The 25,225-nt window shown below is 41.7% G+C and overlaps 1 protein-coding gene across 1 annotated transcript in view; it reads right to left on the bottom strand.

Moving 5' to 3' along the window:
- The window catches only part of LOC123999373 (protein kinase C-binding protein NELL2-like), a 92,732-nt gene extending 68,482 nt beyond the window's left edge, over nt 1–24,250 (bottom strand). The window contains exons 1-8 of the mRNA XM_046305060.1: nt 23,876–24,250; nt 23,442–23,570; nt 11,325–11,475; nt 9,317–9,490; nt 7,606–7,702; nt 5,416–5,488; nt 5,122–5,204; nt 934–1,062 (exon numbers count right to left, since the gene is read on the bottom strand). Of these exons, the coding sequence (XP_046161016.1) occupies nt 934–1,062; nt 5,122–5,204; nt 5,416–5,488; nt 7,606–7,702; nt 9,317–9,490; nt 11,325–11,475; nt 23,442–23,570; nt 23,876–23,924 (885 nt within the window). The 5' untranslated portion in view covers nt 23,925–24,250. The remainder of the gene's footprint in view (nt 1–933; nt 1,063–5,121; nt 5,205–5,415; nt 5,489–7,605; nt 7,703–9,316; nt 9,491–11,324; nt 11,476–23,441; nt 23,571–23,875) is intronic.
- Nucleotides 24,251–25,225: the final 975 nt, after the last annotated feature.

Genomic DNA, 25,225 nt, shown 5'->3' with positions numbered 1-25,225 from the left:
CCTAGCTACTGTGTATGTTTTCTATTATTCCTCAGTGTTTCTGTCCTGTTTTCTTTAAATATCTAGGGCAACTCTCCTCTCAAACCAATGAAGTAATGAGAACATAAGCCATCAACAATGGAGTACTGCCCCCCCCCCAACAATTGATTAACAGAAGACAAAAACATAGGCAGGGTCAACAATGGGCTTTAATCACTCACACATACACGTTTGTTTTACTATCTTTGTGGGGACCAGAAAATTGATTCCCATTCAAAATACTATTTTCCCTAACCATAACCACAATCACTATAAAATAATTTCCTTTTGGGGACCGGTGAAATGTCGGCACTTGTACAGATTTTCTTTGGACTTCTGAAGCCCACAAGGATAGTAAAACCAAATGCATGCACACAGACAAGCGTGCGCACACATACACACACACACACCAGTTATATACAATGAGTGTACAAAACATTAAGAACACCTTCCTAATATTGAGTGTACCCCTGCCCCTTTTGCCCTCCGAACAGCCTCAATTTATTGGGGCAGGGACTTTATCATGTGGCAAAAGCGTTCCACAGGGATACTAATCCATGTTGACTCTAATGCTTCCCACAGATGTGTCAACTTGGCTGGATGTCTTTTGGTTGGTGAACCATTCTTGATACACACGGACAACTTTTGACTTGCCCATTTACTCTCTGGATGGCACACATACACAATCCATGTCTCTATTGTCTAAAGGCTTAAAAATCCTTCTTTAACCGGTCTGCTTCCCTTCATCTACACTGATTGAAGTGGATTTAACAAGTGACATCAATAATCCAAGCTTTCACCTGGACTTCCCTGGTCAGTCTATTTCATGGAAAGAGCAGGTGTTCATAATATTTTGTACAGTCAGTGTACACGTACTGTACACACGCACAGTACACACACACTGATATAGCCCACCGTGCATGTGCAGTTCCTGCAGCCATCTGTCAATGATTCGTCCTCTCTGTAGACGACCCCCTTGACGCTGCAGGTCCTCTCACAGTAGCATCCATCCAGACTATTCATCATCTCCTCTGCTCTGGACAGCTGGCCAAGCCAGGCCCAGATACAAAGGGAGGGACGGGGATGGAGGGAGGGAGAGGGTCTCAGATCGGTGCATATAATCCATCTATATCAGTGGTCACCAACCTGTTGAACTCCAAGGCATTCCTAGTCGATCACCAAACATTTCTGTAAAAACCCAACGATAAAGCCTTGCGTTCCTATGTTTTTTATTTGTTTTGTGCTGTTGGCTGGAGGTACACTTGATTCAGCAGCCCTAGCCCCGGAAAGGCAAAGTGTTCCCATTCTTAACCATTTCATGTGTCTGAAGGTAGAACTCCGCCTACCAGGCAGGCCCAGAGAAGATCAAGTGAATCTATAGGCTTACCGCTGGCCAATCAGATAGCTCAGACCACTGTATCTGCACAGTTTCCTTGGGCCATAGACTGTAAAAATACATCTTGAACGCACAGCAAAACTTAAAACCATGACTAGAGAGAGACAACACATACAGCAAACGGCTGCTGTTTTAAAAGTATTTTCATCTTTAGATTGTTATTCGGCACTGTCAACACTTTGTTCAACACTTTTATTTGGCATAAAATGCACGTTCTCGCTACTTCCACTCCCAATACAACCGGCCCTGCAATGAATGAGTATAGCTAATTATTTCCGATAAGCATGCTTTGTTATTATTATGCTCTCTCAGCTGTGCCTCATAAGTAATACAACAAATGATCTATTACCAGTGTGATCATACACCTACATTTTGTAAATATAATTTCAAAATGATCTGAGAAGAACAACAATGGCAAGGCAATTCAAGATTAGCCAATATGCAATGATAATGTATTGGGTCTATAGCCTACTGCACAAATGTCATTGCTACAGAACTGTATTTGATTGGTTAATGTTGCATAGGCTTACATTTTTTCTAAGTCATAAAAAAAAAATCTGAGTGGTAGATCTCAGCTTGCATTTTGCCACAGAAAGCAATCTTGACTCAGAAAAGGTTGGTGACCACTGATCTATATACACATGAAACGCCTTCTACTACAAGCCTTGCTACAGTCAACCATGCACTAAAGGAGATCTACAGTGTATGACATCATCAAAGTAGATTCATATACATTGCCCTTGGAAAGTATTCAGATCCCTTGACTTTTTCCACATTTTCTTTAGGTTACAGCCTTGTTCTAAAACTGACCCCCTCAAAATAAGTGTATCAATCTACACACAATACCCCATAATGACAAAGCAAAAACAGGTTATTAGGAATTTTTGCTAATTTATTTAAAATACCAAACTGAAATATCACATTTACATAAGTATTCAGGCCCTTTACTCAGTAATTTGTTGAAGCACCTTTGGCAGCGATTACAGCCTCGAGTCTTCTTGGGTATGACGCTACAAGCTTGGCACACCTCTACTTGGGGAGTTTCTCCCATTTTTCTCTGCAGATTCTCTCAAGCTCTGTCAGGTTGGATGGGAGAGTTGCTGCACAGCTATTTTCAGGGTCTCTCCAGAAATGTTCCTTCTGTTTCAAGTCCAGGCTCGGAAGTCCAGGCTCTGGCTGGGCCACTCAAGGACATTCAAAGACTTGTCCCGAAGCCACTCCTGTGTTGTCTTGGCTGTGTGCTTAGGTTTGTTGACCTATTGGAAGGTGGACATTCACCCCAGTCGGAAGTCCTGAGTGGAGCGGGTTTTCTTTCATTAAGGATCTCTGTACTTTGCGCTGTTCATCTTTGCCTCGATTCTGACTAATCTCCCAGTCCCTGCTGCTGAAAAACATCCCTACAGCATGATGCTGCCACCACCATGCTGAGTCTTTCGGTGCCTTTTTGGAAAACTCCAAGTGGGCTGTTATGTGCCTCTTACTGAGGAGTGGCTTCTGTCTGGTCACTCTACCATAACGGCCTGATTGGTGGAGTGCTGCATAGATGGTTGTCCTTCTGGAAGGTTCTCCCATCTCCACAGAGAAACAGAGACTGAACATCGGGTTCTTGGTCACCTCCCTGACCAAGGCCCTTCTCCCCCGATTGCTCAGTTTGGCTGGGCGGCCAGCTCTAGGAAGAGTCTTGGAGTTCCAAACTTCTTCCATTTAAGAATGATGTAGGCCACTGTGTTCTTGGGGGCCTTCAATGCTTGAGAAATGTTTTGGTCCCCTTCCCCAGATCTGTGCCTCGACACAATCCTGTCTCGAAGCTCTACGGACAATTCTTGGTTTTTGCTCTGACATGCACTGTCAACTGTGGGACCTTATATAGACAGGTGTGTGCCTTTCCAAATCATGTCCAATAAATTGAATTTACCACAGGAGGACTCCAATCAAGTTGAAGAAACATTTCAAGGATGATCAATGGAGACAATTTTGAGTCTTATACAAAAGGGTCTGAATGCTTATGTAAATAAGGTATTTCTATTTCTAAAGTGGAGTTTCTAAAGTTTCATTGTGGAGTATTGTGTGTACATTTGTCATGACGTTGGCCTCTTTGGGTATAGCAAACCCATCTCCCTCTCCCTGCCTCCCCCTTGCCTCCTTCAACTAGGTTTCTGTGGTCAGCGGTCGTAAATTCCTGAGAAGACCTCATGGACACACAGTTATAGAGAGTAGTTTTTCATGGAGACAAAGGAAATCCTTCCACCTCACAGAACTTGAGGTACGAACAAATTTCATGTTCCCGGAGAAAGTGTAAAAGATCGGTTAAGAATCCAGCTACGAACTGGTCCGTTTGTCACAACTTGGGAAACTCATGGGAGATGGTGTGGCCACATCACCATAACGCTGTTTAAATAATAGCCCCAGATATAAGGTTTACATCTAATTGTTGTATAAGATGAATGAGTGAGTATGATACTGTTTACACAATTTTACAATGTGATTTTGGACTGTTTAATGAATGAAAACTCAATAAGGGAATCGGATTTGAACTAAATCAGAGGACCGCTCTTGAGCCAAGTTAGGGTCAGACATTCTGGAACATTCCGAATAAAACCCAACTTTGAGAAATTATCACCAGACCAAGCGTACCTCAATTACGAGATGGCTAAAGGTTGCAGAATCTTTTAACCATACCACGTGGTTAAACTCTTAGACTATCGATACCGACAGAATGAGAACAAGTCTTTGATATTAATTACTAGTCTGCAGCTAGGAATTCGGGATCATTGAACGTGAAGAACGACAACCGCCGAAAAATCCATTCTATAATGAATGTCACTTTGAACTATCCCCTTTAACCAAGACAGAGAGAGAGAGAGAGGGAGAGAGACGGACAATTCTACGAAAGACAAACTTTTCTCCAGCGATCAAGATGACACACTGAGTGTAAATATATATATTGATTGCAATTGTTCGCGAATGAGTGAGCGTTCATGTGTAAAGGATTAGCATTAAATAAATCATTAACTGTAGTGACTTCTTAGTTGACCCCCACTCCCCCTCTTGTCAAACAAGCCGCCATGCCGGTTCAGCCCACTAGGGCACATTCTCCTATCATTTCATGTAACCACATTTACCATGTTTGTTTGTTTGTTTGTTTATGCATTTCTGTGAATTACTTAGTTAGTAATAAATAAATGATTTAAGACAATTGATGTATGGATGACTCAGTGAAGACTGGGTTCGTGCAGATAACCAACAATTTGGAATGAGACGTTTGGAATGAGACTAACGTGTGGTACAGTAAATAATTCATTAATTCGAAGACTAATAGATCAGATAAAATATCTGCAAAGTTATTTTAGGAAATAACTTTGTAATCTGAATATTTTTCCTTGGTGCCCCGACTTCCTAGTTAATTAGTTACGTGATTAATCAGTTGATCGCATAGTAACTAATTACAGAGAATCTTTGATAAAAACTAAAAACTATCTTCAGTTAATGATAGTAAAGACACGACACATTGCTGAGGATTATATTTAAAAAAAAATCCATTTTAGAATAAGGCTGTAACGTATCAAAGTATTGAATACTTTCCAAAGGGACTGTAGGTAGACCATAGATGCCCTTTGATGGTGAATGAAACTTGTTGAAACAGAAATGAATAGCCTGAGGTATCAGCCTTGACAACAAAGGTTTATGATCAGGATACATTACAGTACCTTGCTGGATGTTTTGGCTAAGGTATCCTGCAGTTCCATGATCTTCTGCACCAGTCCGTGGAAGTCATTGCAGGTTGGGCAAGCTAGAGAAGAACAGACCACAGAGACAACATGTTTACACAACTTTGTTACAGATGAATAACATTTTTATATGACTGCACCAATAAGTAGTGGAATGGTATCAAATAGATCAAACAAATGATTTCCAGGTGTTTGATACCATTCCATTTGCTCCATTCTGGCAATTATTATGAGCTGTTCTCTCCTCAGCATCCTCCTACGGTGTGGACTTACTCCGGTTGAGATCTGGGCACTGGGAGATGAATCCCTGAGGCATGACTAATATCTGAACGTCCTGCATTACACCCTGCAGACACACATAGAAAAAAACACTGGCTTAGTTACAGCCAGCACAGAGCGTACTGTCTCGTCTGACTAAAAGTGTCCTACTTGATCACAGATAGCACCCCTAAATGAGAGGATAGCCGTCATCACAATGCCGTGGATGGTGTTATATAAAGAGAAGCTAGGACAACTACATGTGCAATAGGTAGAAAATAGATCAGAGAGATGGTCTAATATTCTTAGCACACACACACACACACACACACACACACACACACACACACACACACACACACACACACACACACACACACACACACACACACACACACACACACACACACACACACAAAGCCCAATAAATGCTGTGCTATAAGTAAACAACTATTAAATATTTAATGAAAACTGTTACTGGAAATGTATGTTTCGATAGAAGGGAGGGAGTCTGACAAGTTTATTCTGAGTTAATGTGTTCTCTGGACTGGTACAGCCTGATGTCCGTTGGTTTAATTGGACTGAAATGGGATGTAAATTGAACCACTAATGAATGTAATCTCAATTTCAGTTTTCTTCTGATTCCCTTTGATAAGCATAGCTATGAGATGCACATTAAATTTGATTCATAGGTATCTTCATTGTATAGCCTATCATCGTGTGGTCGAAGCACACATCCAGACACTCAGTAACCATGGAAACCTGGCCCATCTCATTCCTTGAGTGCATGTACTTCTCTTACAGAAGTGGAGCCACGCAACTTATTTATATTTTTTATTGTCTTGCCACTTTAATTTACTGGCCATGAATTCAAATCCAAAGAAACCAATGAGCTGATTTCTCACGGCAACATCATGCGAGATGAAAGCAGGCATGAGTCATGTTTTGTTAAACATGCTTCCATCTCCTGGTAATTTAGACTCAGTGGAAGGCTGAAAAACCATTGGACTAGGGATGATAATGCATGTATGTATCACTGATGAATGTGTGCATTTTGTGTGAAAGATTATTGAGTGTATGATTAGAAACAAGCTACTTTCCAGATGTAGACTACAGCTGTAAACCACACACAGTGTCTTTTAATGAAAGATGAAGATCTAAATGCAACTAAATTGGTAATCAATTGTGAATAAATCATCTTATGGACTTCTACTTCACACACATCAAGGTATATTATACATGTAGGATGCTATAATATCGAACTGCTGAATGGGTATCATCCCATCTCTGTGATAAAAGTGTTTGCCACTATACTGCTGGGGATGCAATTTTTGCTTCCTCTAAACCCCCGAGAGAAAGAATGTCTGATTGTTAATGAAGGGGTTTTCCTTTAGATGAGATGTGGCTTCCTTTCCCAGCACTAATCAGGGCTTCAGAGGCACAAAAGGGGGAGGTGTGGTGGGCACACGTCAAGATTAGTGGGTGACCTCCAAGTCTTCTTTCATCTGCCAATTAACGCAGAGTAAATGCAACAGCCAGGAGCGTCACACAAAATTATACAAACGCAGTTCAACACACAGACACACATACACGTTCTGCCCAACAGCAAACAAAAAGTAGTAGCATTGTGGTTAAAATAGGTAAAATCTGACATTAAAGCTGACATTATACTCTAAATCATCAATATGGGAAGGATGTTCCCATGTGGATTAAACCTCTGTGAGGGGTGATACATGTCTCCACGTCTGATAAACAATGGACCATGTTTAATGAGCACGGTCCAGAGAGTTTAATGATTTCTCCCAAATCAGTGTTAGTGGGATAATTACGGCAGCAATGCATAGAGCAGCAGACTAGGGGGGAAACAATTTATGGGACAAAATTGTAAATGTATTCTTAGCAGTGAGGGAGAGAAACGAGAAAGAATGCACAAATTACATTGGCAGTCTTGAGAAAATGCGAGCAATTAAATTCCCAGCCATAATAAATAAAACAAGTCCAGGGCTAAACAACCGAGGATGGGAAGGGGGGTGCGGGGTACGTACCAGGGTGGCATGTGGGAAAACAACGTCCATGAGCCAACGCGCTTCATTTCCTCTTCAATTATTTGAATAATTTATTAAGCAGCATCGGCACCGTTTATGCCACACCGTCAAACCTAAGCCACCATGAAGAGTCTTCAGCTTTACAAAACGTAATATTTACCTTGAAAAAGCCATGGGCGCTGCTCCGCTGCCCTAACCAGAAGGTTGTGTCCTCAGGGATGTCCATGAATGGGATCTCTACCACCCTCTCATAGATCCTACAGAGACAGAAAGACAGGAACGGGTCCACAAAACATGATTACTGCTCATCATAAAACATACTGTATTTGCCAACCACACCACACCTTCTAATACTACTACCACTAAAGCATGTAACAGTAATAATATGTGACCCGTTTCAGGAAACTACGCATATGTCGCAAGTCATGACTCCACAGGAGAGCCATTCTTTAAAAAAAAAAAGGAAAATGTTTTATCAAAATGTGTTTTTTGGTAGAAATGCCTTCGGGAACATGTGAACTTTCATGTCCCTTAATAAGAAACATATATGCCATCTGTAAATACGAATAAAACTTTACAGTTATGAGCCTTGTTGGTTAAGCCACAGAAAAAGTCAGCAACCTTTCCACTAGCCATGATTGGCTGAGATAATGAGTGGGCTAGACATGCCAAAAGAGGAGTTCGGATTGGTCTGCCATACAGAGGGCTTCTGTCTATTTGAGTTGGTCAGTCTGTGTTGGTAATCCTGTTGAACGAGGCTTTTTTTAAATGTATTGTGTAGTGGAGCTGCGTAAGTGTTGCTCACCACTTTCTGGAGGATCGAGTTTTGAAATCAGTGGAATTGGAGTGTGATAGCTGAAGAGATGGAGAAAACACCGGATTACATCTTCAAACTAAGGGCAACCGTGGCATGGCATCCGTGACAGGGAGACCCATCCATCATGCATGATGATGTATACGGGTACGATAGTCTAGCTAGCTACATTTTCAGATATTACAAGTTCCTGATTTTGTCAGAGTGTTTTCATTTCAAGCTAAAGTGTGCTGTTAGCTAGCTAGCTAACGTTAGCTGGCTGGCTACCTAGCTAACATTACGTGTATAACGTTATTATTCGTATTCGAGTCGTTTGCTTTGCAAGTTAGAGCCTAATGTTAGCTAGTTAACATTGAACCTGGTTGGTTAGCTCCCAGCAGATTCATGCAGGGTACTAGCGACATGATTTGGCACGATGTTCATTGTTGTTTAACTAGCTAACGTTAGCTAACGTTACGTGACATGTGTGATCTTATACGTTCTTTACCTAGCTAGGTTCATTGTTTACCTAGCTATCTAGCTACATGTCTTAAGCTAAAGTGTAAAACACCCATTGAATATGGCCGGTGTCAGTAAACGTCGGCAAAAAAAGAGTCATGAAATTGTTGCCAGCAGAGCTGGTTAGGCTGTTTTCATGCTATCCAGAGGTAAACAAATCATCCAGAGCGTCAAGTTTGCGCTTTGAATGTTCCGAGAGCGAAACGAGATGGGTGGGGCTCAAGCTTAAGAGTGTGTCAACGATGCTGAATGGGTGTAGACAAAGAAGAGCTCTTCACTAAAAAGTGAGTTTACAAGGTCATCAACTTCCAAAGCATAATTACTTTCCCATTGTTACTCAGGAATGCAGTGTATGATATACCATTTTGTAGCTCTGATTCTCTAGTTTGATCCAATGTAAAAAATATATATATTTGATTCAATTGATTGGTAATAATGCCTCTAACACTAAAATACACCCTCTTCAGTCATCATATTCCCTATTTATTATAGGTTGTTTATACTGGGAATAATACTGGATTAAATGAAACAGGTTTATATCTCAGTACATTTAGCCTACCTGTTGCAGTCAACGTGCAGTATGATGTGGGAGGCACTGACAGCCACAGAAACCTTGTGCCACTGTCCGTCTGCCAGGCTGTAGGGAAACACCTCGGTGTGGGCCTTCTGAACCTTGGTGCGGTAGTGGAGACGCACCTCATTGCGCTGCCCACTGCTCTCCAACTCCAGGAACCTGAAGGGACGAGCAGACAGAATATGGATGGAGAGATTAATTGATATGGACACAAGTTTGTCTAAAGTGGATCCTGAAATAATGAGCAGATGGAATATGGAAAGAGAAAATGCTACACACATACACTACATGGCCAAAAGTATGTGGATAACTGTTCGTCGAACATCTCATTCCAAAATCATGGGCTTTAATATGGAGTTGGTCCCCCCTTTGCTGATATAACAGCCTCCACTCTTCTGGGAAGATTTTCCATTCGATAGAACATTTTTACGCACTACGTGCTTCAGCACTCGCCAGTCCCCTTCTGTAAGCTTGTGTGGCCTATCTATTCGCGTCTGAGCAGTTGTTGTTCCTAGACATTTCCACTTCACAATGAAGGCACTTACAGTTGACCGGGGCAGCTATAGCAGGACAGAAATTTGACGAACTGACTTGTTGGAAAGGTGGCATCCTATGACGGTGCCAAGTTGAAAGTCACTGAGGTCTTCAGTACAGGCCATTCTACTGCCAATGTTGGTCTATGCCGATTGCATGGCTGTGTGCTCGATATTATACACCTGTCACTGTCAGTAACGGCTGTGGCTGAAGTAGCCGAATCCACCGATTTGAAGGGGTGTCCACATACTTTCGGCCATGTAGTGCACGTGCACACTACCCAATTCAACCACAACATTATTAACAAAGGTAAAAAGGCAGTAAAACTGAGGACAGACCACACCCATAACTCTACAGATAGCTGAACATTTCCTGTTCATTCCCTGAATCAGAATCCTTCCAGTAAAGTGGATTGTGCACCTCACTCACCCCATGGTAAATTATAAGTGCTTCACCCTGTTTCAAAGAATCATGACACATTCCTCTGTAGATCTGCAAACCCTTTCAAGATCCAATCACTTGAAGTGCAAGCTTAATGCTACACAACGGCTGTCAAGGACAGCTTCAGCGAGACAACACTAATGCATATGTGTAATGTGAGTGAGAGGAGTAAACTCATTGGTACATTGGTATTCCAGGAAACCCCTGCCTTCCTTCTGTCTAGTCCGTTGAGATTCCCCATGTGAAGTAGCGACACTAATGGAAAGAGCTGACAGAGTTGCCAATACAGATTCATCAGCTCTGGCATTAAAGACTTCTACTCACTTCAAAGCATTATTCAAAAGAAAAACAGCCATTTAGAAGAACTGTAGCGGTGGAGTGGATTTATCTACAAACCGAATCTAATGAGTTATTGTCCTCCAGCCATGCACAATATACCAGCTGCACAAATCCAGTAACACTGCCTGCCGAGATCCCCCAACAACCCATTTCTAAACCAAATGAAACAATGGTTCTGTAGCGTGAACACACATCCTGCACACAGTCTGGCTCAGCTAATCAGAGCTGGGGAAAGTCATTAACGTCGCTATGAGGTCTTTATTCTGCGCTGACTTTAATATACACAGTTCAATCAACACATTATGTGGCATCCTGACTGGAAAACAGATCAGCATACTAGCTAACTAACGGTTCACAATCACCACGGTTTTATGTTTAGTTTGGTGATGTACTAGGAATAAAGTGTTGGTGTAATTAGCTTTTTCTGTACAGCATTGTTTAGTCTGTTTTGTCATCTGATTCCTGCAGCACTAACAGATTTACAAAAATACTGCATGTACCCTCAACACATTTTACACACAGATGACAATCCCATATTTTTTTATGGACTTCACTGCAAAGGTGAGCCATTCATTCTCTGACCAGTGTGTTTTATGTGGACTCTGGCATTGTGGTCAGTGGGTATTGTGAGGACTAAAGCATTGTATTCAGTACGTATTTGTAATGGCTCTGGCCATACCTCTGTTCAGAGTGGTGGATGGATAGGATGACCCCAGAGTTGAAGTGCTCCTGTTTCAGGGTGACCACAATGGTGAACTCCCTCCGGCCCCTCAGCTTCTGGAGCATCCGCTCAGACACATCCTCAGGAGCCTTCACCTCCCTGGACGAACCTGGGGAAAGGATGGTTGACAGTTTGGTCATTAAAAAGGCAATATTGTAGTAGCACTTGAGCATTAGCATTATTTACGTAGGCATTTCATTTCCATGTGTTTTTATTCATTACAGGTTATCATTGTTGCAAAATACAAAGGATATTCATGATTGTTCAACCATAGTGCCATATTAGAAATTAAGGATGATTTCAACCAGTATAATGTGTTTAGATTAATAACAGGGAGATCAGTGTTACACCGTGGCTCTGGATAAGAGTGTCTGCTAAATTACTAAAATGTAAATGTGTCTCAACTGAAGCCAAACAGAGCCAGAACAGAGAAACAAACCCCCGTTAGCGTGATTCACAAATGCCTCAGTTGTTGGTACAGACAGTTAAAATAAGTATTTCAACATAGCTTGAAACTATCCAAATTACAGCAGAACACATCTGGCTGTTATAGAGAATACAAACAAAAGACGTCAGCTCCTATGAAGCTGAACAATCTCCGACAAGCAGCTTCAGAGCTGCACCTTTTGAGCTCAGCTTGAAGAAGAAAGAAAATGGAAGGAAGAAATAATAATAAGAAGAAAGATTGAAGAAGAAGAAAAAATAAGGAATAAGTGTGGTGGAAATTCAGATCTCTGTGTAGCCTGGCTAGTCTGTAGCTACTGTTCTGCAGCTATTCTTCTGTAGCTAGTCTTTTGTCCTCCAGTCCCAGTAGTGTGCCACCTTCTCCCCCTAACTCCACCCAGACATCTATGCTACTTTAATGGAAGCATCAATAAATGATGATGTTTCTCAGAAGCAAATCACATCAAAGGGTTCACTCCCAGCCAGGGGATGCATGCATGATGCCATGGCACACTTTAGAACTACAGGAAGCTAAGCTAGCATCGCTGCCTCTCTTTTCATCAGCGCATAAACATTTTACTTCCAGCTGGTGGGAGTAGCCAATTAACACAATGTAATATGAAAATGCTAAAAAGGCCATGATGAGGCCTGGCACTGTGCAGGGTGAGCACACAGAGTAGAGACATGTGCAATGCATGTGACTGGAGAGAAGCACGTTATACAGTCTTCAGAGAAGGAGTGTAGCGTGTGCTGCTAGCATTAGCATCTGTCTGATCCTGGCTAGGCTACTCCATGGGGAGGCCATGTTTTGAGTCATTTCTGTCAGAACAAAAAGTTTGTCTGGTTTTTAGGTCAACTAGACAGATACAGTGCTTGAGTACATCCTCAACGGAGCTACTATCATTAAAGTGTTATTGGCTGAGGTGGGTCAGATGGTGTGATGACATGTACCAGAGTAGTCTGCTAAAGCAATAACCTGCACTGCAAAAAGGGAAATATAAGCAAGCCTAAATATCTTATATTGTGATAATTCACTTAGTGTGTATTACCATGCTAAATTACCTAACGTCATTGGTAGATACTTGTGCTTATTTTACCCCCCCCCCCCATTTTTGCCAATGAGATTAATCATTTTAGTTTGGTGAGGATTTATTTTAAAAAGTGAATTATCACTCAAAATATATTTAGGCTTGTCTAGATTCACTTTTTGCAGTTACGATGGTAGCAACAGAAAGCCTCTGAATTAATAATTAAATATAAGTGACCACTTTTCATAATAAATATAGGACATTGGTGGAAATGATTAATGCTTTGAAGTGTCTTAGTAGACCACCTCATTAAATCACAATTACAGATCAAATAGACTGACCCATAAAAGGTTTGGTGCATTTTTTCCCTTTGGAAAAATTATACAATTGCAGTCAGATCCCGTGGAATTTTCTACAACAGAAATACAATAAGCCATTTGTCAGACTTGAAACAAAACTAAACTCAAGCAAAAGACTTCATCCCGAAGATGGTAGAGTGCAGCGCTGGTCAGTCATGTGCCAGACCTAAGCATGGCGAGTGTGACTGGGCAAGGAAAGGGGAGGACCACAGTGATACCTCAATCCCAGACACAATGTTTAGGGGGGCAGTTTGGGCCGAGGGACCTTGGGACTAAGCCCCACCACAGGGCTCCACAGAAAGTCATCAGCCTTTGATCTGTTAGTAGCTTCTCTTCTCCAGGACACAGCCTGTCTCCCCACGGTGGATGGGGAGATGCCCAAGTGGGAGGAGGGGCAGGGTGGGTCTCACCGGACCCCTTTCTAGGACTTACTGATAAGCACGGCTGTCCTTGGAGAAGCCTGCATTTAAAGCACAGAGATAGGACCCCTGCATCAGTGCTGCTCACTCATGGCATAAGATTACCACCAGACAGTAGTACCCTACCAGTAAACCTCCCAAAAACCCTCCACATGAAAAAGGAGTGGATGAGACTCTGCTCTTATAAGAGGCCCCCCCACCCCACCAAATCAATACCAATCAATTCACATCGGCATACCTTATCTCACATCGGCAGCGCTTTCAATGTTTCATTAAAACTAATGCACACAGATAATTACTGAAAAAAAAAAGAAAACATTTACATTTTCAGGAATCAAGAAAAGCATTGACAGAGTGAGAAGTCCAAAGTCTCAGAGAGTGTTCCTGGGAAGCACAGCCTTGTGTTAGCCTTGCCGGGACGCTAATCTTATCTGCAGGATCCAGTATAAACAGCTTTAAATGGTTTCATACCAGGCGATTAGTCTCCATCATAGGGATTGACTCTAATCTGTCACTTAGTAATAATACCTTATTTTGTCGATCTGAACTCTAAGTCCGTGCACAACGGTGAATGCTTCCCTACCATTGCAAAATAAATACTGCCAATCTAATCAATGGTTCATATGTTTAGTATTTAGATCAGGTGCCTTTAAAAGCTCCCTTTGAAAAGCTGCCCTACAGTACATTAACCTAACGATCACAATCCTTTCTGCTCCCATATCTTCCTGTCTTTTCAGAGTGACTTCTTTACTGTATACTGTACAGGGAAGAACTTAGTTTCATTGAGATGTAAACAGCCTCTCAAGGACGATATGAATTCACTGGGAAACATTTAAATTAATTTTGGCCCTGGTTTCAAATTATGAAGATGCCTGACTTTACCCATAACAAAGCAAGTAAAAGATCACAGCGGTGTTCTGATCGAAATAACACTGGTCAGGTTTATAACACTCCTCTTCAACATTTCAAGTAATCTCTCTCAAAATGCAACTGTGTGTAACCCAGGTCAAAACAATGGGTGAAATACAACCCAATTAGATTATCACCCAATCAGTAAAATGAGTAAAACATGGATATATTTTCCGAAAAATGCTGATAATTGATGCTCTATTCATTGCAACATCTTGAAGTGGTTGAATGCATTTGTGGACCATTTACTTGCATTAATGAAGCTATTGATTTAGCGCCACGTTAGCGGGCCAAAGCTAACTTTTCTGTATGTTAGTGCATGTAAATGGTGTAACTTATGCTAACTGCCAAGCAAACTTTTGTAGCAGTAATAATAATATTCCCAAGTGAACAATATATCAAACGGATGCATTTGGTGTCAGTAATATATTGTAGAAAAGTCAACTTATTGGTACTTTGTTAAAAGTTATTTGTTAGTTGAGTGACACATTGAAACGTACATAGCACTAGCTAATGCAGGCAGTCAGATGCCATTTCACGGTAACTTTTGAGACGCACATGTTGTGTAACCATAGAGAAGACATTTTAATAGCAGTTTATTCTATTTGTACATTTATTTCTTTGTTATTATTGTGGAAAACTAGATCCAAAGATTAAGGCAGAGACTATTTAATTGGATAATAGAAAACATCTTTAATGCATACGAGCAGCTGCAAGGTAGATCAGTCTCTGATCGCAGTCAGGGAAGGAACTCGAAGAGTAAATCAAATCTAATTGTATTGCTCACATACACATTTTTAGCAGATGTTATTGCGGGTGTTGCGAAATGCTTGCGTCCCGAGCTCCAGCAGTCGTATCTAACAATTCGAAAAAATATACACAAATCTAAAAGTAAAATAATGGATTTAAGAAATATATAAATATTAGGTTGAACAATGTCAGAGTAGCATTGACTAAAATACAGTAGAATAGAATACATATATACAGTTGAAGTCGGAAGTTTACATACACCTTAGCCAAATACATAACTCAGTTTTTCACAATTCCTGACATTTAATCCTAGTAAACATTCCCTGCCTTAGGTCAGTTAGGATCACCACTTTATTTGAAGAATTTGAAATGTCAGAATAATAGTAGAGAGAATTATTTATTTCAGTTTTTATTACTTTCATCACATTCCCAGTGGTTCAGAAGTTTACATACACTCAATTAGTATTTGGTAGCATTGCCTTTAAATTGTTTAACTTGGGTCAAACGTTTTGGGTAGCCTTCCACAAGCTTCCCACAATAAGGATTAGGCACAATAGTGGAATTTGTGGTTTGCCTTCAAAATAAAAGTATGAATTTTAGAATGGGCTAAATGCCTACCTTCAAAATCAGTACATCTTTGCTTGACATCATGGGAAAATCAAAAGAAATCAGCCAAGACCTCAGAAAATTGGTGTAGACCTCCACATGTCTGGGTCATCCCTGGGAGCAATTTCCAAATGCCTGAAGGTACCACGTTCATCTGTACAAACAATAGTACGCAAGTATAAACACCATGGGACCATGCAGCCGTCATACCGCTCAGGAAGGAGACTCATTCTGTCCCCTAGAAATGAAAGTACTTAGGTGCGAAAAGTGAAAATCAATCCCAGAACAACAGCAAAGGACCTTATGAAGATGCTGTAGGAAACAGGTACAAAAGTATCTATATCCACAGTAAAACGAGTCCTATATTCGACATAACCTGAAAGGCTGCTCAGCAAGGAAGAAGCCACTGCTCCAAAACTGCCATAAATAAACTAACTACGGTTTGCAACTGCACATGAGGACAAAGATCGTACTTTTTGGAGAAATGTCATCTGGTCTGATTAAACAAAAGTAGAACTGTTTGTCCATATTGACCATTTGTGTTTGGAGGAGAAAGGGCGAGGCTTGCAAGCCAACGAACATCATCCCAATCGTGAAGCACGGGGGTGGCAGCATCATGTTGTGGGGGTGCTTTGCTGCAGGAGGGACTGGTGCACTTCACAAAATAGATGGTATCATGAGGAAAGAATTGTGGATATATTGGAGCAACATCTCAAGACATCAGTCAGGAAGTTAAAGCTTGGTCACAAATTGTTCTTCCAAATGGACAATGAACCCAAGCATATTTCCAAAGTTGTGGCAAAATGGCTTAAGGACAACAAAGTCAAGGTATTGGAGTGGCCAACACAAAGCCCTGACCTCAATCCCATAAAAAATTTGTGGGCAGAACTGAAAAAGCTTTTGCAAGCAAGGAGGCCTACAAACCTGACTCAGTTCCACCAGCTCTGTCGGGAGGAATGGGCCAAAATTCACCCAACTTATTGTGGCTAGCTTCACAACACAAAACCCGGTACGGTCGAGCCTCACTAGCCAGATGAAGCTAGCTGTCTGCTTATAATGTTAGCTTTGGGCAACAGGGTTAAATAGCTGGCTAGCTATTTATTTTCATCAACTGAAGTTCAATTTCAATAGGCGAACAACAAGTGGCAACCTAGCTAATACTTACTCACAAGGATTCCTAAATCATTGCTAAGAATAATGAAAATGACTGCAGTTTCTACTGGTCATTGTTTTCAGGCTGGTTGTATTGGTGCTAGCTAGGTACCAAGCTAAAGCTAGCTACCCCAGAAGTTATGGTCCAACAAATTATGCTTTATTACCAATGAGGTATGGGGCGAAGCCCCCTTTTGGAGCCAAGTATAGTTTATTAATCCATAGTATGCAGTGGAAGTTTTGGCCTGCTTATTCAACATGCAGGTCAGGTTTTTTGATGGCGTTTGAGTCTTCTTGGATGGCGAGCCTACCCAGAGAGAACGACATCTTCCATTGCATACAAAGAAAGAAGACATCTGAAGAAATCTTTTCAAGAGGACCTTTTCTTGAAGTACACTATTCTCCACAGCTCTACTGTGTTTGTCTCATTCGAACCTCTCTCATCAACTAGCTGTTTTCGCCCACGGGACAGCCGGTGACTGGATGTTTTGTTTTGTTTGTCGCCCAATTCTCAGTAAACCCTTGACACTGTTGTGTGTGTGAAAAGCCCAGGAAGGCAGCTGTTTCTGAGATACCGGATCTGGCACGACGATCATACCACAGTCAAATTCAGATAGATTATTTAACCCAGGGTATTTGTTTATTATGAAATGATATTATTGTGAGCTGCATAAATATTATTGGCACAGAATGACCAAGTGGGACCAGTCAGTCCAAACATAAACAAAATCCTAAACTGCCATATTAGAGAACAAATAATATATCACAGATTAGAGCTCTGGATGGGCATTCATTTTTAGCCCGACCCCTACCCATGCCTGCGACATTCAGGCCTTACCCTACCCAGGCCCGATTCCGTCTGCCAAATTTAAAGTCCAGGCCTGCCTGAAATCAGAAATAACTTCCTCAGTTATTAAATACAAATCGTGGCTAGAAGGGATCCAGCTTTTGTAAAATTATCGTCAAAAGTTCATTGGTTTAGCCAATAACAACCCTAAGCCTTTTCTTAACCTAATTCACGTAACCTGCTACGTTAATTCTCCTAACCTGCTACGAAAAGTCAAATCTGAAGGCAATTTGACAAAAGCTGTATTTCTACTAGCCATGACCGTAAATCTATTAGCCGCTCCTCTCTGTTGGTCACTGGCTCCCTGTGCACAGGAGGCTCGCTCTGCATGCATTCTGCTCATGGCGGCTCTGAGTCTGTGAGTAACCATAGCAACAGCTCCGCTTGGGCCTCTCTGCTCAATGACGAGACAGAGCAGTGAGCTGTTAACTACTTTTCGTCACTCTAAATCCAGACAAAACTCAAGGAACATTATTATTTTCTGTGAAATAATCTCTCCTGTCTTATATTTGACAAGGTTGAAGCACTTCTGACAGCATGTTTTGATCTTAGTAAGATATGACTGTACTGGCTCAGCTTCAAAATGTTAGTGATCAATTTAATGATGCCCGAGCCCTACCTTTATTCTAGTTATTGATGGAAGAAAACAGGCCCTACCCAATGTATAATGTTGGGGCCCATCAGGCTCGGCTAACAGAGCTCTACCACAGGTAGACGATAAAAATATTAATGACTCACTCAACATTGCGTAACACTGCCAGTTAGAAAATGACATAGCATTTTTTCAAAACACTCTGCTTTAAACATCGGTGCTGAGGCTGAGGCATCTGCGTGGGAGGGTTGGGCTTGAGAGCCTCTCTCTAGGGGGATTACATTAATAATAAACTCAACAGCAACTCGAAACCCTCACATAGCCCCCTTTTGGCTAGCCTACACCCTGAATATTCCAATACCAGCTCCAGCTCTTGCTCCGGCTGGCTCAGGAAATCTGCATTCGGAGGATGGTCTCTCCCTCCACTGTGTGTCCGCTCTACTGGAACAAATACTAAACCGAGCCAAGGGCACCTCCAGGACTGCTGGGGCAGCACTCTCTCCCAAATTCTCTGATCGACTCAGCCACTGGCTGTCTGACATTCAGTCTTTGAGCTGGTGTCAGCCACTAGTCCGAAATCTATGGTGGCGGCAGGTTGCCTGGTGGTTAGAGCGTTGGGCTAGTAACCGAAAGGTTGCTAGATTGAATCACTGAGCTGACAAGGTAAAAATCTGTTGTTCTGCCTCTGAACAAGGCAGTTAACCCACTGTTCCTAGGCAATCATTGTAAATAAGAATTTGCTCCGAACTGACTTTCCTAGTTAAATAAAAGGTTAAACCAACATAAGCAATTCTGGAATAAAGGATTTGGTTGGACTAAGAGGGCTAACACCTGGATTCCAAGTTACTGTTACAAGTCCTACCACAGAATCAGTCAGAAAGGAATGCAGTGTTTTTGCCAGAATAGCTTTGGTAGCTGGCATTGGTGGCTGTAGCCCCAGAGGTTAGCCCATTAGTTGCCTCCTATTTGGTTGACACACACAGGGAGAGCTGCTGTATAACAAATGAGTCTCTTCCATCCCTCTACCCTCCAGGGCAGTTGCAGTTAGGAGCATAACCACCACCAGATACACAGAAACACTTCACCGGCAGTGCTGCTCAGTGCTCAAACACTCAACAAGAGCGAATGCCTTTCTGACACTGGTGATGACATAAAATCAGCATGTGGGTCTCTGGGCTCACATGCATGCAGCTGTGTAGATAGGATACTGCTCATTGGCTGCTTGCTGTCGTGACCATGGTAGGCTCCTCTTCCAGGATCAGTTCGGACAGAGTCTGATCATAGTTCAGTGCTCTGGTTGTGGCCGTCTGTTTCATATGTAGCACAGGGACATTCCTTCCTCCAGCTTTATCATATCAGTCCGAGGCCTACCTCTGTATATCTACAGTACTGCCACTCACTGTACGGCTGACAGGTAATTTCAAAGGCAATCTGCAGCAGGTGAGAAGTTATAAAATGTAATCCCCACCTTCCCAGCTCCCTCACAAACACACACACACAAAATTCATTCAAGCCAGTGCACAGAAACGTATCCTTCTTCTCCCCCCCTCCTAGAAATACCATCCATCCCCATGGGCAATCAGGCACCCAGCTAGCAACAAACGTTCACACAATTTTAAGAATTAAACAACTTTAGAGAACGTTCTCTTTACATTTACATTTAAGTCATTTAGCAGACGCTCTTATCCAGAGCGACTTACAAATTGGTGCATTCACCTTATGACATCCAGTGGAACAGCCACTTTACAATAGTACATCTAAATATTTTAAGGGGGGGGGGGGGGCGGGTGAGAAGGATTACTTTATCCTATCCTAGGTATTCCTTAAAGAGGTGGGGTTCTCTTACGAGTCTCATTAGGTCATTACCTAATGTTTTCATAGGAATGTTCCAGTGACATGCAAGGACCGTTTCCAAGAGACCATTCCCTTAATGTCAAACATAACTTGGTTACCATGTACTCAGAATATTCAATATTAATGTTCTCGACACGTTTCATGGGAATGTTGCAAGAACATTCCTGTGTATCAGTGTTCAGGATGTTGCCTGGTGGTCGCCAAAGATGTTTGTTTCATCATTACACATCACCCCTTGTTACTGTTGCCAAGCCCATCAAGGCTGATTGGTGAACAACCACTCTATATTTATTGGCAAGTTTAGATAAAAGCATTGTTTGAGTGTAACAGTGTTTTCAACTTACACTTGACATCAATTATTATATTGTGCATATTCATTAGTACAATTATTAAAAATATCCAGCCCTGGGATTTGAACTCTCAACCTTTAGGTTCACCACAGTTTGATCATCCTGCTAACCCATCATCATGTCTGTATTAGTTAATGAACAGTTTCTCATCATTGATTTGACTGACTTATTTCAGCAATTTTAGGGCTTTTTGTAGAGTTGTATAATGTTAGTGGGGCATAACCCTGTTTAAATATTACTCCTGACTCACTATGATCAATAAAATCGGTTTTCTTGTGTACTTTTAACAGAGCTGAGATTTACTTCAAAATTAATTTGCCCTATTGCTTATATCTACCCAGTTTCAGATCTACACAAGTGTCTAGGGAGAAGGAGTTAGGGTTGGCTTCAGGACAGGACCTAACTATTTTGGCCCAATATGCACATACTGTACACTCTAGGGACATCCCTTATTGGGAGAGTGGCTAAGGTGTTCTTCATTGGTGCTGGTGGCCTGGGTATGAGACCCACATGGGGAGTCACACTACTCTCACTTTCTAAGCAATGTATGTTAATGTCATTATTTGGTAACATATACAACACCCATAACTGATATCATTAAAATCAGTTTATCATTAAAAGAAGTGAATCTGTAAGATTACCCCTTGAGCACAAATTACATTTCCACTACCTCTCATAATTTACGAGTATTTATTAATTATATATAGCTGAGCATCTCTCTGTCATCTTCTTGAAACACACTTTGAAGTGAATCTCAGCTCTGTTTAAAAGTATACACAATAACAACTATTTCATTGTTCATAGGGAATCAGGAGTAACATTAAAACAGGGTAAAAAGCCCCACCAACACAAAAATAGCTGAAATAAGAAAAGAAAATCAATGAGAAAATAGTCAGATTAACTGATAACTGACAGACATGGTGGCGTAGCAGGAAGATTGTAAATGCTGTGAACCAAGAGGTTCTGAGTTCAAATCCCAATTGAGGACATGCTGAAAAATAATCACTTTAAATGAACATGAGCAATGTACTTATCTACGTCAACAGAACACACTGTTAAAAGCGCCATGTGTGTCCCTAACATTGCCACCTGCCAAAGAGCTGTGAATAGATCAGAGGTAAATGAATCAGGTCCTTGATGTGCTTGGCAAAAATGAAACAAAACAATTTGGGGAGAATGTTTCTTTGGAACCATCAGGTGACCTTCTGACAACTGATACGCAGAAATGTTTTTGCAACATTCCCTTGAAATGTGTCTAGACCATTCATATCTTATGTTTTGAGGACATGGCAACTGTGGTCTGTGTATGTTTGGTGGGATGTTGATGGAATATTCTCCTAACCCTCAGAAAACTGAACACAGGAATGTTCTTGCAATGTTCCCATGAAACGTGTCTAGAACATTAATATCTTCTATTCTGAGAACATGGCAACCACGTTCTGGGTAATTTCTGTTTGACATTTAGGGAATGTTCTCCTGACTCAGACAGCTCCCCTCGCTCTAGACAGCCTGCTCAGTGACTACACTACACAGAGGCCAGCAGCTTTGACTGCCGCTCCGCTCCTCGCCTCCACCCAGCATGACTTACTTAACAGAGACATCCTAAATGAAATAAGGGGTAACGCTGAAGAATGTATGGGGATGTCTGACTCGTGTTTCCATGGTGTGACATTAATGGCAAACTGAAGGAGAGAGGGCGGCTGGAACCCCACCTAGGTGGAATGCATAAGCGTTGGAGTAGAGGACGGGACATCATGTCCCCCTATCTTCAAAGAGGAAGAGGGGCTCCAGCTGCACTATACATACAGTAACTGTGCTGGCGTCGCTACAGAGGAGTATGTGTGAGGATAGGCAGGAGAAGACACCAGGTACACGTAGAAGAATTTGGAAATGAGTTATTCCTATAACAATGTTATTTACTTTTATATAGGATGATGTGCTATAAGATGGCAAATGTTCCTTTTGAAGCCATAACTCATTATTTTGTATACATTGATCTGGAGGCTTACTTCTTCAGGTGCCAATTTGTCCAGGTTGAAATTCTTCTCCAGAGAAACACTATGTATCATGTAGTGATATTCTGAGAGGTGCTTGTCCAAGGGCAGAGCAGTAGGATGTACAACTAGAGCATAGAATTACATTTTACTAGACTTTCTCATCCAGAGCAATTTACAGTAGTGAGTGCATACATTTTCATACAGGTCCTCTGTTGGAATCGCCAACAACAGGTTCAGGCTAGACAACCCATAGACCTCAGACCTAGGGGGGTCATGAAAGGTCCAGTCTGGCTGGGGCCTGTAGAGTGGCTCATTCAACATCAACCACACTCCATACATCGCCATGAGCCTGGGGTTTTGTTTGCTCTCTTCTCATTATGCCCAATCTTTCCGTAATTATTTCCATGTCTGTGTCCCCCTCTCTTATGGGAACACTGTTCTTTGCTTTGGGCAGGTGGCATCACTAGGATAAGTATGTCAAAATAAATGGTTGTGCAAACAAACAGGTTATATTGTGGACAATATGTATAAATGGAATGTTTTCCTTTTATGTGAGAGCTTCCAAAAGCATCAACACCCATTCACCATGCATGACAGTCAATCTACTATTACATGGAAAGAAATGCCATGAGTTTTTGAACTCATAATGCCTGCTGTTTTGTTGTCTCATTCTGATGAGGAAAAAACTGCAACTAACCATTCTTGCCCTCTCTCCTTCAACATACCACATAGCATAGCCTATTAGGTTTCTTTATGGGAGCGTCTTACCTTGAAAGTGGAACGCCCGAGACTCGCTGTGGAAGCCCTGGACTTGAGTAACTCCATCAAAACCCTCTCCAAGCGTCAATTCATCGAAAACATTGATGCATAGAGCAGGATCAACCCCGAAACCTAAAACTTAAGTGACAGAAACAAACACAGTACGCATGGACACAATTCATAGCATCAATTCGGTGACCTGTTTCTGAACCGCTATAATGTGCTAGGTAGATGCGCATCAAAGTGTACAGAATTCCTGCTGATATTTAAACCGGCAATTTGGAATAATAAGTGAAAATTGATAGGATAAACACTAATCTACAGGACAATAACAATACCGTTTTATGAAAGCCTATACCATACTTTGTTGTAAAATGGGTGTCTCAAGTCATTTACATTTTTATCTACAATACATGATGGTCAATGGCAAATGTGTGTCCTACCTGAGGTGACGCAGAATAAACCGAGGAAAATAAATAGTTTTAATCCCATCGTGAATAAAAATTAACAGTAGTCCATCTTTTGATCACTTCCAATAGTCAATCCTGCTCAATCGGTTTACATGCGAACGATGTCACACCAACGCAGTGTTACAAATCCCACACTTGTGAAAACCGCATCAGATTCAGAACTTGGACGCCAGAGATATTATTCCATTCAGTACAAACTCGGTTACAGGTCTGTTACACAGGCATCGGTCAGTCGGTAACACAAGTGGGTAGGCAATAGTCTAGAGGTTGTAACAAAACAAGTTTTACCAGTCCCCGAGACGCTCTGTTCAGCAGTATGCACGAGCGCATCGGAGGAGAGCGAGGGTACCCGCTTTCAAGGTGGGAAGGAAAGGCGAATATAGCCAATGAAATAGGACCAATAAGCCCCCTTGTGGTCTTCTGCTGAAAATGCCTTGAACTGGTCTTAATCCAAAACGCGCATGAAGGTGTACAAAACATTAGGAGCACCTTCCTAATATTGAGTTGCATCCCATTTTGCCCTCAGAACAGCCTCAATTCGTTGGGCATGGACTCTATAAGGTGATGAAAGCCTTCCACAGGGATGCTGGCCCATGTTGACTTCAATGCTTCCCACAGTTCCCACACTCAAACCAGTGTGTGTGCATGGCACCTAAAGTACTACCACACCCCATTCAAAGGCAGTATTGTAGTATTGCCCAGTTACCCTCTGAATGGCACACATGGGGTGGCAAATAGCCTAGTGGTTATAATGTTGGACTAGCAACCAAAAGGTTGCAAGATTGAATCCCCGAGCTGACGAGGTAAAAATCTGTCGTTCTGCCCCTGAACAGGCAGTTAACTCACTGTTCCTAGGCTGTCATTGAAAATAAGAATTTGTTCTTAACTGACTTGACTAGTAAAATGTAAAAAATGACACATACATTATCTATTTCTCATTCTTTATGATCTGGTTTGGAGATTGCATCCTAATTTTAGGTGCATTCACCGTCACCTACTGTGCTGGAGTGTGAGGCCAGTCATGGCCTACCTACATTCAATTTCAGTAATAGAAAATAGAAAAAATGGTAAAGGAAAATGAACCTTCCAACTAATGGCCCTCACTAAAAAACCCACCACCCACTCCACTATTTAACTCTGTATAATCCTACTCTAGACCAATGGTATGGGAGGACAGAACACTGCCCCTCAACACCCCCTGCAACTGTTCTGCAGTAAAACCTTGCAATCCCAAGTACTCTCTGCAGCTACCACTGCAACCTCTGTTTTCTGTGACTTACGTTCCATTTCTGCATTAAATTGACAAACATGACTATGAATGCT

This window comes from Oncorhynchus gorbuscha, linkage group LG02, assembly GCF_021184085.1.
Source record: "Oncorhynchus gorbuscha isolate QuinsamMale2020 ecotype Even-year linkage group LG02, OgorEven_v1.0, whole genome shotgun sequence".
NCBI lineage: Eukaryota > Metazoa > Chordata > Actinopteri > Salmoniformes > Salmonidae > Oncorhynchus > Oncorhynchus gorbuscha.
Note: the sequence above shows the minus strand (reverse complement) of the source record. Positions and strands in the feature narration are given on the sequence as shown.